At 37.0% G+C, this 15030-nt stretch overlaps 1 protein-coding gene across 1 annotated transcript in view; it reads left to right on the forward strand.

The window, feature by feature from the left end:
• Positions 1–15030, forward strand: part of WDR92 (WD repeat domain 92) — a 43714-nt gene that overhangs the window by 8380 nt on the left and 20304 nt on the right. Inside the window, exons 2-4 of the mRNA XM_027865609.1 lie at positions 3271–3371; positions 5514–5644; positions 7889–7990. Of these exons, the coding sequence (XP_027721410.1) occupies positions 3271–3371; positions 5514–5644; positions 7889–7990 (334 nt within the window). The remainder of the gene's footprint in view (positions 1–3270; positions 3372–5513; positions 5645–7888; positions 7991–15030) is intronic.

Below are 15030 nucleotides of genomic sequence, written 5' to 3' on the forward strand. Positions count from 1 at the left end.
ATCAGGGGACTTGAATTCTAGGGCTATTGTGGCCTAGGTGACCCTGAGTGTGTCATTTAGCCTGTCTGAGCTCCATGTTCATCTCTGAAATGAGAAGATCAGAGTAGGTCGCTAAGATCCCTTCCAAGTCTGTTTCAATTTAACAAGCATTATTAAGGTCCTGTGGGCATATAAAGATAAAAACAAAACTCCCTGCCATCAAGGAGAATACAGTCTACTGGGGGGATACAATATATACATTGAGGAGTCAGAACAAAATATATACAAAATACTATCTGACACCTGGAGCAATTAGGAAAGGCTTCTTGTAGGAGGTGGCACTTGACCTGATTCTTGAAAAGAACTGGAGGCTGGGGTAGGGGGTGGGGGTGAAGACACAGATCGTTCCAGTCATGAGGGCATAAAGATGGGTGGTTAGGTGTAGTGTCCAGGGGATGGCAAGTAGCATCATTTGACTAGAATGTAGAATTGGTGAGGGAGAATAATGTTCAACCAAATGGGAAAAAGAGGAGCCAGATGGTGGACTCTAAATGCCCAAAAAAGGAATTTCATTTGTATCCTATAGGCAGTAGGGAGCCACTGAAACTTCTTTAAAAGGGAAGTAACATGATCAGAACTGCATTTGCAATAGAAATTTAGCATCCATGTGGAGATGGGTTGGAGTGGAGAGAAACTGGGTACAGGGAGACCAGGTGGGAGCTATTGCAGTGGTCTCGGTTAGAGATGCTGAAAACCAGAATGAGAGCAGTGAGTGAGGGTGGTGGATTTAAAAGATAATGTAGAGGTAAATTCCAGACCTGGCAGCTGATTGGACAGGGTAGGGGACATTGAGGAAGAGGAAAGAGTTGAGGATGATGCCGAAGTTGGGAACCTGGATGATTAGAAGAATGGCTGTACCCTTGACAGAAAGAGGGAATTTGAGAGTTAAATTTAGAGGGAAGGATAGTTCTTTTGTGGAGATGATGAATTTGAGATGCCTATGGTACATCTATGTAGACGTGTCACAGACATAATTCAGGACAGGAGCTGAGGAGAAAGGTAAGAGTTGGGCATATTGATTTGGAAGTCATCTTTATAGGGATGATAGTTGAATCCATGGGAATTCATGATGAGGATGATGATGAGGAAACTAAGAGAGAGAGTCCATGATAAAGCCCTGGGTTACAGCCACACATAGAGTTGTGACATGGATGATGATGCCATAGGGAAGACACAGAAGGATCAGTTTTGATAGGAAATCTGGTTATAGAGCATTGTTGGGGGAAAAAACAGGTGAGAGTATCCAAGGCCGGAAATCAGCAACACCAGTGTCAAGTTCTGCAGAGAGAATGAGAAGGGTATAAAGTGAGAAAAGGCCACTAACTTGAGCAGTAAAAAGATCAGTGATTAACTTCCAGAGAGCATTCTCGTTCAGGGAACAGAATCAGAATCCACACTTCAAGGGATTCAGAAGTGAATGTGAAGGGGCAGCTAGGTGGCGCTGTGGATAGAACACTGGCCCTGGAGTCAGGAGGACCTGAGTTCAAATCCAGCCTCAGACACTTGATACTTACTAACTGTGTGACCCTGGGCAAGTCACTTAACCCCATTGCCCAGCAAAAAACAAAAACAGAAGTGAATGTGAGATGAGGAAGTCAAGTCAATGAATGTAGAGTATTTTTCTGGGATTTTGGATGTGAAAAGGAGAGATATAGTTTGAGGGAATAATAGGGTATGGTAAAGTAGTAAAGGGTTTTTTGTTTTTAAGGTGGGAGAGATCTTCATGTGTTTGTAAGCATTAGAGAAGAAGCTAATAAATAAGGAGAGATTGGAAATTAGGGAGAAAGGACAAAATGTAAGTAAAGGAAAAACCCCTGGAAGGGGATGAGATCAGAGACAAAATACTGTAGAAGGATTGGCATTGGCAAGAAGAATGGCCACCCACTTCTTAGGCTACCACTGAAGCAGAGGAGGAAAGACTAGGGGATAGTGTTAAGATTTGAAGTATTGAATTAGAGAAATGAAAGAGCTTGGGTCAAACTATCTCAATTTTTTCAATAAAACATGAGACAAGGGCCTCTACTGAGAGAAAATCAGGGAGGAGGTGGTATAGGTAGCTTGAAGTGAAGAACTAAGACTCTGGTAGAGTCCATCTGGGAACGGTAAAAGTATTGAGGCGCAACAGTTGAGACTCAATTGAGAATTACACAACCTAAATTAATTCTGGATCTAGTCAACAAAATTGGGTGACATTTAGTAGCAGTGGATTATGGGAGTAATCTAGGATGGGGATTGAAAAGTATGAGCCTTAGTAAAACAAGGAAATAAGGGATTCAAGGGCAGAGACACTATAAAATTTAAACTAGTTAACTATATAGAGATAGGATCAAGATTTTGAAGGAAAGAAAGTGAGACCAGAGCATCATTGTAGTGGTCTGGGAAAACAGAAAAGGGTGGAGTGACTGGAGGTTGCAGTGAGAATTGAGAATAGGTTTAGAAGGGCACAGGGAAAGATGGAAGATGGGACCTTATTGTCTTCTAGAAAAATTTAAGAGTTATGAATTGTGGAGATGTAACCCTTTGTGGTTGGTCAAGAGACATGACCCTCACTGCATATTACTAAGGTGAACTGAAGGGTTTCAGAGCATGGGGGTTTAAAAAGTCCAACTGGGAAAAACAAAGTCCACAAGTTTTCTCAGTTATGCCATGAAATTTTGAATATTCATTGAGCTTTTTTTTTTTTTAATTTAAAAAATCCCCAAAGAGTTTGCTAACTGTGTGTGTAGTGAATAAATGTCTCTAGACAATCTTTCCCTACATGTCCAGGGAAAAGTCATGTTCTGCAGGGAAAAATACCAGAAGCACATAAACATTTTGCTTTTTTGTTTAGTTTCTGTAGCTTTCTAGAAAAAATAAGAAGTATGTTCTAACATCCTATTTTAGATTTCAAGGAAGAATGTAAGGTATTAATGATCAATTCCACTATTTGCAAGTTAGTAGAGATAGCAGAATTGTCAGCATGTGAATGCCTATTAGAGAGATAAGAGGAAAGGAGAATATATGCACAAATTTTAAAATGTATTAAATACTACTCTTCCTTTTTTCTGTAATGTGATTTTTTAAATTATAGAAAAAAGTCTAAAGGAGAACATGATTAGCATTTTATCAGAAATTTTCTTATTACATTTGATATTGTGCATCTTACTTAAATTCCATAATAGTTCCATAAATATTGTGAGTTACAAATAGCTGCTTAGGTGAATGATTTATTCTTTTCTCCCCCACCTCAAGATTGAAAAGGCCAAACCCTTTAAGTGTGGAACATTTGGTGCAGCATCTCTACAGCAGAGATATCTAGCTACTGGAGATTTTGATGGAAACCTGAATATCTGGTAAGATTATTTAATATGTGTTTAGACAGATGAGATAAAAAATTCTTTAGTATTCGTATCATTCTGCCTCTGGAAAAGAGAATTTTAAAAAAAAAAGTTTCCTTGTTCAGTCTTAATTTGGTTTTAAGATAGATGTTATTCAAAGTCTATATTTAGTATTCATTTTCAAGTGCAGATTGAGAATGTTGGGTTCATTTTTCTTTAGTTACGGCAGATACTGTTAACAATATGGACATTTAAGAAAATGCTACAGCATTTAATCTCCTTGAATGCTAATGTTCAGAACTCTCAACTTCTGGTTATATTCTTACTTTGAGGATATTTACATGAAGATCCAAACTTATGAAACTGAAAAATTATTTTGTTTTTATTTAATGACAAAAGTAGCATTTTCTTTACAACAGGATTCATTGGTTGTGTTTCTTTAAATAAAAGTTTCCACTGCTGGTTTTCTAAATCAAATATTTATACGCATTTTCAGGAATATAACTATTGTATAAATTAAGGTAAATTTACACCATAAAAGGGGCCATAATAACTATACCAAAATCTTGTCATCTATATTTTTTATGAGAGTTGTCTTTTCATCCTCCTGGATCTGGAGCCCAAGGACCAAAAGTCTAATCAAGACTTTGAAACACACCGCCTTTATTTGTGACTAGGGACAAATCGCTTCACCTCTCTGGCTTTTGTAAAATGAGGGAATTGGATCAGGTGTTCTGTAAAGTTCATCATTCCTAGCTCTAAATCCTATGACCTTTTCATTTTTAGGAGCATCACTCATATTATTAGAGTATATGGTGATTCTCTGGACAAGAAACTTCCTCTACAGAATTATCTTGGCTAGCATCCTGACTCATTCCACTTTAGAAGAAAATCTTCTTGAGATGATTTTTTTGTAACTTAGTCTTATATCCTTTAGGAAATTGGGGCTATTCAGAATTCTTCTTTGTATTAACTGCTTTGTGGACAAATAACATCTACCAACATGCACAGGACCTAAGGTGAAATATCAGAGGAGAGAAACATTAGGAAAGGTTCCTCCAGAAAAAATAAAAGAGTATGAAAGTAATAGGAGAATAGATTGAGAAATAGAAGTGCGTATTGGCACCTCATCTATAACTTATCCATAGTCACACCTATGTGTCAGAAACAGGATTTGAATACGTCTTCCTGATTCCAAGGCTGAACCTCTATTTAGTACATATAAACCTTGTCTTGCTAAACAAATAGACAGGCAAGGTTTACAATTCATGAATAGCCTTTTTTTCCTTAAAAAAGATATATAATATTAAATATTAAGAGAAGGAAAGAATAGGAAGATTCCAATAGGAAAAACAAAAGGAGTGTGAAAGGAATTGAAGAAGAGATTGATGAATAGAACACCGGCCCTGAACTCAGGAGGACCTGAGTTCAAATCCGGCCTCAGACCCAACACTTGACACGTACTAGCTGTGGGACCTTGGGCAAGTCACTTAACCCCAATTGCCTCACTAAAAAAAAAAAAAGAGAGAGAGAGAGAGAGATTGAGCAAAGAGAGTTTGTTAATACTAGCAGTGCCAGACAGCCTTATCTCTCAAACTTCCTGTGTAGGGATCCACACTTCCACAGGCCAATTCTTGCATCTCTCTCTCTCTCTCTTTGCCAACCATTATTAAAGCAGTTTGGAACATTTGGTCTACAAAATATTATATCACAGCTAATATTCTAAATAATTTGCAATGTTTAGGCACAGTTTAGAAAAGAGATGAAATTATTTCAGTGAACAAGGCATTATCTGGAATTCACACTGAAAATAAAAGTATATACCATCTATTAAGGGAGATTTCTCAGTATAAAATAAACTGTCTGGTCCACATATTTAGATATTAGTAAAAAGTCTTTGGTTGTAATCTAAACTAATTTGAATTTACTTTTCATTAAAGTTAGTATAAGATTTGGGGGTGAGCATTGGGGTATTAAGTGGAGAAACATAAGATGATAAGGTGAAATGTAGAACATTTTAAAACTAATATATTTCATAGAAAACTTTAGTAACAAAACCTTTATTTTAATACAAATTTGAGCATTGTGTTTATTTTGTTACCATATTTTAGTGGAAGAGTGAGTATGCTGTGTTTACAACTGTTTTCTGTTACATAGGAATTTGGAAGCTCCACTGATGCCAGTGTATTCTGTAAAAGGCCATAATGAAATCATAAATACTATAGATGGTGTAGGTGGCTTAGGAATTGGGGAAGGAGCACCAGAAATTGTAACTGGAAGCCGAGATGGTGAGTCAGAATACTCTTATTTTTTCCAGGAAAAATTCCATCCATCTTTGTGGACACTGAAGTAGAAAAAAGTCTTTTTGAACCGCTAATTTTAACTATATTCATTCCTTCTTTTGAGTCTGCACATGTACAGAGTTTTATGATAGTAGTATTTCACATACCTATAGCACTCTGTCATTTACAATTTTATTTGATACTTAAACAATCTTGTGAAGTGGGCAAGCCAAGTGATATTCTTCACATTTAACAAATGGGGAAATTGAAGGTGAGAGGAGTGATTTGTCTGTGACTTACCTGGGTTTCTACAGCTGGTATGTGACAGAACTGAGACTATAACCCAGGGACTCTTAGACCTCATCTAGTCCCCTCTTCATTATGCCATGCTTCTGCTTGTGGGCAAGTTAGAGCTTAAAACTAAGTCATCTCATGTTAGTTTGTTAATAAAACTAAGTGATATTAGATAAAATTAGTATCTTAGTGTATGGCATGACACTTGTTGTTAGCTTTGTACTGGGCCAGATCATTGAAATCTGTTTTCCTGTGAATCTTGTAGACTTTTAAAATCTAGCAACTGCCAATATAATGTGAATGACAACTCTCTTTTTCTCCTTTTTAAAAAATAGATTTAGTACAAGTAAAAATTGCCATATTGATGCTGTTAAAAAGCAAAAGATTCTGTTTACATCCACTAACAAAAAGAGATTGTATCCCAGTTGTCTTCAGTGAGAGTGCCCCTGCTCTTTCCCAGGCCAGACTTCTTTTTGACTTCATGGAGAAGGGGAAGGGAAATTCAGGCACTTAAGCATGCCGGGGTGGGGAGGAGAAAGAAGTTCATTGAAGGCAAACATATTCGGTGGCTTCCAATGACTGGGGAAGGTGAAAAAAAGAAGAGAAAATTTTTTCAATAGGGGCTCAGAAGCAGTTTTTTTATGGCTCTTATTTTATAATAACAAGAAATACATACATTTGTAAATTTTGTATACATGTTTACTTAAATTTTCAAAAATTTATTATGATTTATTTTGAATGTGTTTTTTATATATTTCTATTCTTGTTGTCTTCCCTGATAGAAATTCCTTGATGGCAATGACTTTCCTTTGTGCTTTTGTATCCTCAGTTACCTCGCACAGTGCCTGGCACATAGTAGGCACTTAATGAATGTTTGTTAATTGATTGATTTTATAAAATTCTCCCTCCTGCTGACCACCTTGTATTTATTAAGGCAGCCCTGTATCAGTACACACATTCTCCTCTCTCTGGGTGTGATATAGGAATAGGAGATAAATCCAGTTAATTAACTTGAATAATTATGTGTTCAAGTAAAAGACAGAAAAAGAAATTCAATCATTTAGCATTCATTTAGTAAGTATTTATTCAATTTATTCAATAGTATACTATGCACTACATTAGGTTTTCTGCCCTCAAGGATTTTGTCATCCAAAAATTGGTTAGAGAAGGATTACCTTTAATTTTATTCTGCTCTTTTTCCTCATTACTAAAAGAAAATGAAAGTTGATTTTGAAAGAAATGATATCTTTGAATCCTACATAAGTTACAACAGTCATAGAAGCTTATAGTAGGCCTTTATTAAATATTTGTTGGTTGATTGATTACATTGTTTATTGTACCTATATAAATCAGATAACGTTAATGTAAAGGGAGAAAGAATATAATGAAAAGTAACGAGAGCATTTTTAATAGATTAGCGCCAAACTAGAACAAAGAAAGCAATCTATGATCTGAAGTAAGTAACAAATATGCTTTTTTTGTGAGTGAAACCTAGATTATGGATTATTTTAGAATGGCTTTTTAAAATTCATTAATCTGAAAAACCAGTCAGGTGATATTGATGTTACTTCTGTGATCGATAAGTACGTTATTACTTAGGATTATAGAATGACAGATTTAGGGCTGGAAAGGACCTTAGAGGTCATCTAATCTAATCCCCTTATTTTTCACATATGAGTAAACCGAGGTACAGAGAGAATATGTGATTTGCTCAAAGTCCTACAAGTTACTTCCTAGGTCCTCTGACTCCATTTCCAATGCCCTTTCCATGATACTATTTCCCAGTTGTTACAGGTCAGAAAATATGTGAATTTTCTGTGGTATCATGGTACCTAAAACACTACTTATAGACACTTTAGCCTCTCAGTAATTGGTTTTAGGAGTATGATACAAGAAAACTAAAAGGAAACCAATTGATAACCATTCACTTTACTAATCCCTTTTTATTCCTGATAGGAACCGTAAAGGTATGGGACCCCAGGCAAAAAGATATTCCTGTTGCTAATATGGAACCTGTACAAGGAGAAAGCAAGAGAGACTGTTGGACTGTTGCATTTGGTAAATTATTAATGAACATTTGCATTTTTAGGTATCAGATTACAAAATATGAGAGCCCTTGAAGAAATTTTAAGGATTATATATATGTAGCCTTCCTTTCAGGATTATCTGATTTATACAGAATTTTTAAAAAAGAGAATATTTGCCTAGACCTAGGGACCATAAAGCACTGAATTCCATCAGCAGGGTTAAGAAATATCTCTGAGTGACACTAGTCACCCAAGCAAATAGGTTTGTGAAAGAAAATAGAAACCAGTAGAAGAGGACAGGAAAAGAGAAGGAAGAGATACAAAGAATAGGGAGTAGCAAAGTGCCACTGATTTATTGCTTCAAATATGATCAGTAGCACTTGTGGCAGTTTGCTTTCCCCATTTGATATATACTTAAATTAAAAGTACTAATATTGTTTTCTGAAGTTGTATTATAATAGTACCTTCAAATGTGTTCTTGTAATTGCTTAAACTATACTATTAATAACTGTAATGATGTATCATTGTCAAAACCAATGGCATATTAATAACAATTCTAGTAGTCATTGTTGATTTTATTTGATAAAGTGATGAGTTAATCTTTGGAATGTTCTCTTCTGTCTGTTAGTATAGATGTCAGAAGTGGAGAACTGTCGTGTGTCATATTATTGGTATAGGGAATTCCTGATAAGAAAACTCCCTCTACCAAAGTAGATCAGCACTTTCTCCCAAGTCATTGGCATAGACAGTTGCATGGGTCACTGAAAAGTTAGGTGAGTTGTCCACTGTCTTAGCCACCATGTTTCAGAGGACTTGAGCCAAAGTCTTGGGACCTCAAATCCACCTCCCCATCCAGCTGCCTTTCTACGTACAGCCATAGCAGTTATAAAAATATCATATTATTAGATAGTATATTATTACAAATGGTAATCATTGAAATGCTAGCATCCTTTACAATGCATAGATTATATCATGACGAATGACATTGTTGTATTACTAATCATTATGATGGTGACAGTAAGAAGTACTCCTGCTGGCTCTTTGTTATCTGCTATTCTTAAGTTGGTGGACCATTTGAAATCTATGCTTCTTGTACCAGTTGTACACTAAGACTAGAGGAGAGTCTTCCTAAGGTAGATTTTTCTTCTTTAAGTCTCTTATTTTTTTCTCAATTACATGTAAAAAACTTTTAACATTCATTTTCTTAAATTTTGAGTTCCAAATCCTTTTTCACCCCTCCCTGCTCCTTGAGAAGGCAAGCAATTTGATATAGATTATATATGTGAAATCTTGCAAAACATATTTACATGTTAGCCATATTGCAAAAGAAAACACAGACCAAAAAAAACCAAGAAAAATAAAGTAAAAATATTCTTCAATCTACATTCATACTTCATCAGTTCTTTCTCTAGAGGTGGATAGCAATTTTCATCGTATCTTCTTTGAGAACTGCCTTGAATCGTTGTATTGAGTAGAATAGCTACGTCATTCACAGTTGCTCAGCATACAATATTGCTGTTACTGTGTACAATGTTATCTTGGTTCTGCTCCATTCACTTTGCATCAGTTTAGTCTTCCCAGGTTTTTCTGAAACCATCTTGGTTGTCATTTCATATAACACGATAGTATTCCATTGTAATCATATACCAGAACTTGTTTAGACTTTCCTTAATTGATGAGCATCTCCTAAATGTCCAATTATTTTTGTCCATATAGATCCTTTTCCTTTTTCTTTGATTTCTTTGGGTTGTAGAACTAGTAGGGATATTGCAGTTTTATAGTCTTCTGGGCATAGTTCCAAATTGCTCCAGATCAGTTCACAACTGCACCAAAAATACGTTAGTGTTCCAGTTTTTCCACGTCCCCTCCAACATTTGTCATTTTCATTTTCTGTCATATTAGCCAATCTGATAGGTGTGAGGTGGCACACCAGAGTTGATTTAATTAGCATTTATTGAATCAGGAATGATTTAGAGCATTTTTTTGTATGACTATAGTTAGCTTTAATTTCTTCTTCTGAAAACGGCCTGCTCATATCCTTAGACCATTTATCAATTGGGGAGTGATTCATATTCTTATAAACATGACTCAGTTCTTTATATATTTGAGAAATGAAACTGTATCAAAGAAACTTGCTATAAAAATTTTCCCCAGTTTGCTGCTTTCCTTCTAATCTTGGCTGCATTGGTTTTGTTTGTGCAAAACCTTTTTAATTTAATGTAATCAAAATTATCCATTTTATCTCCTGTAATTCTCTCTTTTTCTTGTTTGGTACTAAATTCTTTCCTTCTCCATAGATCTGACAGGTAAAATTTTCCATGCTCCCCTAATTTGCTTATGATACTACCCTTTATGTATAAATCACGTACCCATTTTGACCTTATCTTGGTATATAATGTGAGGTGCTGGTCCATACCTAATTTCTGCCAAACTGCTTTCTAGTTTTCCTTGCAGTTTTTGTCAAATAATTAATTCTTGTTCCAAAAGCTTGGCTGTTCGGCTTTATCAAATACGAGGTTACTATGGTCATTTACTGTTATGTGTAATATACCTAATCTATTCTACTGATCCACTCCTCTATTTCTTAACCAGTACCTGATTGTTTACTGTGTAATAAGTTTGAGATCTGTTACTGCTAGGGTACCTTCCCCCATTGCTAGCAGGCACTGACCCAAGCTCCAGGTTTTATGTGCTGCTGTTTTCAGAACTAGTTCTGGACGGGGGGTCTTTAAGTTTTCGGTGTTTCCAAGGTGTTGTGATCCAAGGAGAGGTGGGGTCACTGCTCTCCTGCCTTGTGCTCTGGTCTTTACTCAGGAAGGGACTTTGTTCTTCTGCAGCCACGACTGCAAGTGCTCCTTTTGGCACAAGAACTATGACCAGAACCCCTGCTATCCTGCAGCCACAAGCACTAGTCCTCCTTTCTGAAACCTGGGCCCCTACCCCTTTGTGAACAACCATGAGGACTCTTTACCCTGGAACTGTGACCAGGAACCATCGCTCATTTTGCCCTGGAACTGTGACTCAGGCTTTTGCTTTCTGATGGTTGCATGCACTAGTGCTCCTCTCCCTTGGAACTGAGACCAGGGCCTGGACCCCTGCTCCCTTGCAGTCAGTCCTTTTTGCCCTTGAACTGTGACCTATAACTGCATCTGGGCAATGCAACAGGTTCCCAAACCCAGCACCAGGAAAAAATCCCCTGTGATCTCTTTCTGACCAGTTGCCTGACTCCCTTACCATTTGTGGGCTGAGAGTTCCTGGACCTGGTGCTGGTGCTGTTTTAGTCACCTTCAAGGCTTGTTACTGGCTTTGCCATGGAATGGACCATTCTGCACTCCAGGTCCCGATCACCACCCCAGTGTGACAGACCTTTCCTGTCAACCTCCTAAGTTGTCTTGGGCTGCAAACTTGTTTCACTTCAACCTTCTGTTGACTCTGCTGCTCCAGAATTAGATTGGCAGTGTTATTTTAAAGTTGTTTGGATTGGAATTTGGGAGGGTTCAGGTGAGTTCCTGCCTCTACTCTGTCATCTTGGCTCTGCCTCCAGTTTGCTTTTCTATTTCTGTATTCCTCATTGCCTAACATAACACTCTGTAGACAGAAGGTATTCCTTAAGTAGATGTTGAATGAAGGAATGAACTGTTTAGTTACTGTTTCTTTTAGCTGGATATTATTTAATAGAAGTAAAAAAATTTTAAGATATTTAAAAAATATATCATGCAGAAGTTACTGATCAGGTCAACACTACTATTCTAGGAAAAGACATAGCACTCAATTGTCCTGTGGCTCTGATCACCGTCCTTCTAACTTCCCTCTCTTACTGCACCACTCCCTTATACATGTTGTCTTCTCTTATTAAAATGTGAGTTCCTTAACTGTCTTTCCATTTTATTGTAACCCCAGCACTTAGCACCACCTGGCACATAGTAAGTGCTCAGTAAGTGTTTTTTAATTCATTCAATTACATGTAGTATTTGTATTATGGGGGGAATTTTTTAGAACTTGAAAAAAATAGGGGCAGCTAGGTGGTACAGTGAATAGAGCACTGGCCCTGGAGTCAGGAGGACCTGAGTTCAAATCTGATCTCAGACTAGACACTTGACATTTACTAGCTCTGTGACCCTGGGCAAGTCACTTAACCCCAATTGCCTTGCCAAAAAAAAAAAAAGCAACAAAAAAAACTTGAAGAGAATAATAACGCTTTTAAGGCATCTTTAGATTTATAAAGTTTTTTACAAACATTCTTTTTTTTATCCTTACAACAACTCTGGGATATAAATACTGTGGGTGTTGTTTTCCTCATTCACAGAAGAGGAAGCCTAAGGCTCAGTAAAGCTCTTTGGTTTTCTCCATGTTTACATAGTTTGAAACTTTTCCAGTCTTCTTATACCTCACTCTCCACCATGTTCCCTTGTAGTCTTCATTCCAGTGACACTGGCCTCCTGATTATTTCACAAACAAGACACTTCATCTCTTGGCTCCAGGCCTTCTCTCTGTCTGTCCCCCTTACTTGGAATGCTCTCCCCCCTCCACTCCAGCTACTAGTACTTTAAGTCCCAACTAAAATCCCATCTTCTACAGGAAACCTTTCCTAACTCTCTTAATTCTAGTGTCTTGGCTCTGTTAATTATTTCCTATTTATCCTATATATAGTTTGCTTACACATATTCATTTGCTTCTTTTCTCCCTCATTGGATTGTGAGCAGAGACTGTCTTTTGCCACTTTTTGTATCTCCAGGACTTAGTAGGTGCTTAATAAATGTTTATTGATTGATTAAGTAATAGTTTATAAGGAGCAGGGGAAGCATTTCTATCTGGGTGCCAGATCAAACACTTTTCTACCATGCTGATTCTTGTGGATGTTAAGTCATCTCAAAAATGAACTTTCTGGGGTGAAGCTAAGATGGCTGAGTAGAAGTGGCAACCTAGCTAAACTCTCCCAACATGCTTCAAATCAAATTCTGGAGAGGCACACCTAACAAAAGGTTGGGTGAGACATTTTTCTAGCACAGGACAACTTAGGAGGGTAGTAGGAGAGGTCTGTGACATTGGGATGGGGGCTGACCCAGATCACATGTGGTGGCAACACTACCAGTGAGCCTTGGAGGCAGCTGCAACAGCTTTGGGGGCTCTTACCTCAGAGATGGTAAGGGTATTTGACAACTGGTGAGAAAGAGATTACAAGAGACCCTAAGCTAACACTGGACACAGGAATGGGTATTATTTGGCAGCTCCATTGCTTATATGTAGTTCTGGGTCATAGTTCTGTGGTCAAGAGGAGCAGCCGCAGGGGAGTAGAGCCTTTTTGAGGTAAAGACCAGAGCACATACCAGAAGAACAGTGACCACAACTCTCCCAGTGTAACATCACCTTGGAAACACTAAAAGCTTACAGAATTCCCACCCCATAACTAGCTTTGAAAATAGCAGCACAAAAAAAGCCTAAAGTGTGGGGCTTTGGCTCTCTACTATACTCCACCCCCACTCCAGGAACGAGCCCAACTTTAACATAAAATTCAAAATCAAGAATAGGCTAGAAAAATGAGCAAACAACAAAAAAAGAACCTAACAATAAAAACAAAAACTTACTTTCGTAAAAGAGAAGCGTAAGATACAAACTCAGAATAACACAAGATGAAAATAGCTACAAGCAAAGCCTCAAAGAAAAATGCAAATTGGACACAGGTGCAAACAAGAATGCCTGGAAGAGCTAAAGAAAGCTGTAAGAGTGATAGAGGAAAGGTTGGAAAAAGAAATAAGAGTGATGCACAAAAATTATGAAAAGAGAATTAACAGCTTGGCAGAGGAAGCATGTAAATACTGAAGAAAATAATAACTTAAAAAACAGAATTGGACAGATGGTAAAAGAGGCACAAAATTCATCAAAGAGAAGAACTCCATAAAAAGCAGAATTGACCAAATGAGAAAAGAAGTACAAAAGCTCACTGAAGAAAAATAATTCCTTGAAAAGTAGAATCAGGCAAGTAGAAGTTAATGACTCCATGAGATATCAAGAAACAATAAAATAAATATAAAAAAAAGAAAAAATTGAAGAAATTGTGAAATAATCTCATTGGAAAAACAACTGACTTGGAAAATAGATCAAGGAGAGACAATATAAAAATTAATGGACTACCTAAAAGCAATGATTAAAAAATGAGCCATGACATCATGTTTCAAGAAATTATCAAGGAAAATTCCCAATATGTTAGAACCAGGGGATAAAATAGAAGTTGAAAGAATCCACCAATCACCTCCTGAAAGAAATCTCAAAAATGAAAAAATGCAGGAAAATTCTAGACAAGTTCCAGAGCTGCCAGGTCAGGGACAAATTATTGTAAGCAGCCAGAAAGAAACCGTTTAAATAGTGTGGAGCCAGTCAGGATCACACAAGATTTAGCAGCTTCCACATTAGAGGAGCTGAGGGCAGAGGAGCTAGGAATACAACCAAGAATAATGTACCTAGCAAAACAGAGTATGATCCTACAGGGAAAAAGTGAATATTTAATGAAATAGAAGTCTTTCAAGCATTCCTGATGAAAAGACCAGGGCTGAATAAAAACGTTGGACATTCAAACACAAAACTCAAGTCGAGATAAAAAGGTAAACATGAAAGCGAATAGGAAGATGATTCATGAAACTCCTGAGAACTTTATCATTAATTGGGCAGTTTGGAGTCTAGGCCATGGATATGAGTTGATTATGTTGGGATGATTTAAAAAAAAATGAAGGGGTGAGAAAAAGGAATGCACTGAGAGAAGGGAGAAGGGAGAGAAAGAATGGGGGAAATTATCTCATGCATAAGGAAGAGTTTTATAGTGGAGGGGAAGATGGAAAGGTGGTAGGCAATGCTTGAACCTCACCTCAAAATTATATGTTTATAAAAGACACTCTTGAAACAAAATGATACACAGAGAGTTAAAATAAGTCATTGGAATAGAATCTGTCATGCTTTAGCTGAAGTAAAAAAGGCAAGGGGTAGCAATCATGATCTCAGACAAAGCAAAAGCAAAAATAGACCTAATTAAAAGAGGCAATTAGGGAAACTACATCTTGCTAACTAAACATGTATGCA

This window comes from Vombatus ursinus, unplaced genomic scaffold, assembly GCF_900497805.2.
Source record: "Vombatus ursinus unplaced genomic scaffold, bare-nosed wombat genome assembly UNPS02014778.1, whole genome shotgun sequence".
Classification (NCBI taxonomy): Eukaryota; Metazoa; Chordata; class Mammalia; order Diprotodontia; family Vombatidae; genus Vombatus; species Vombatus ursinus.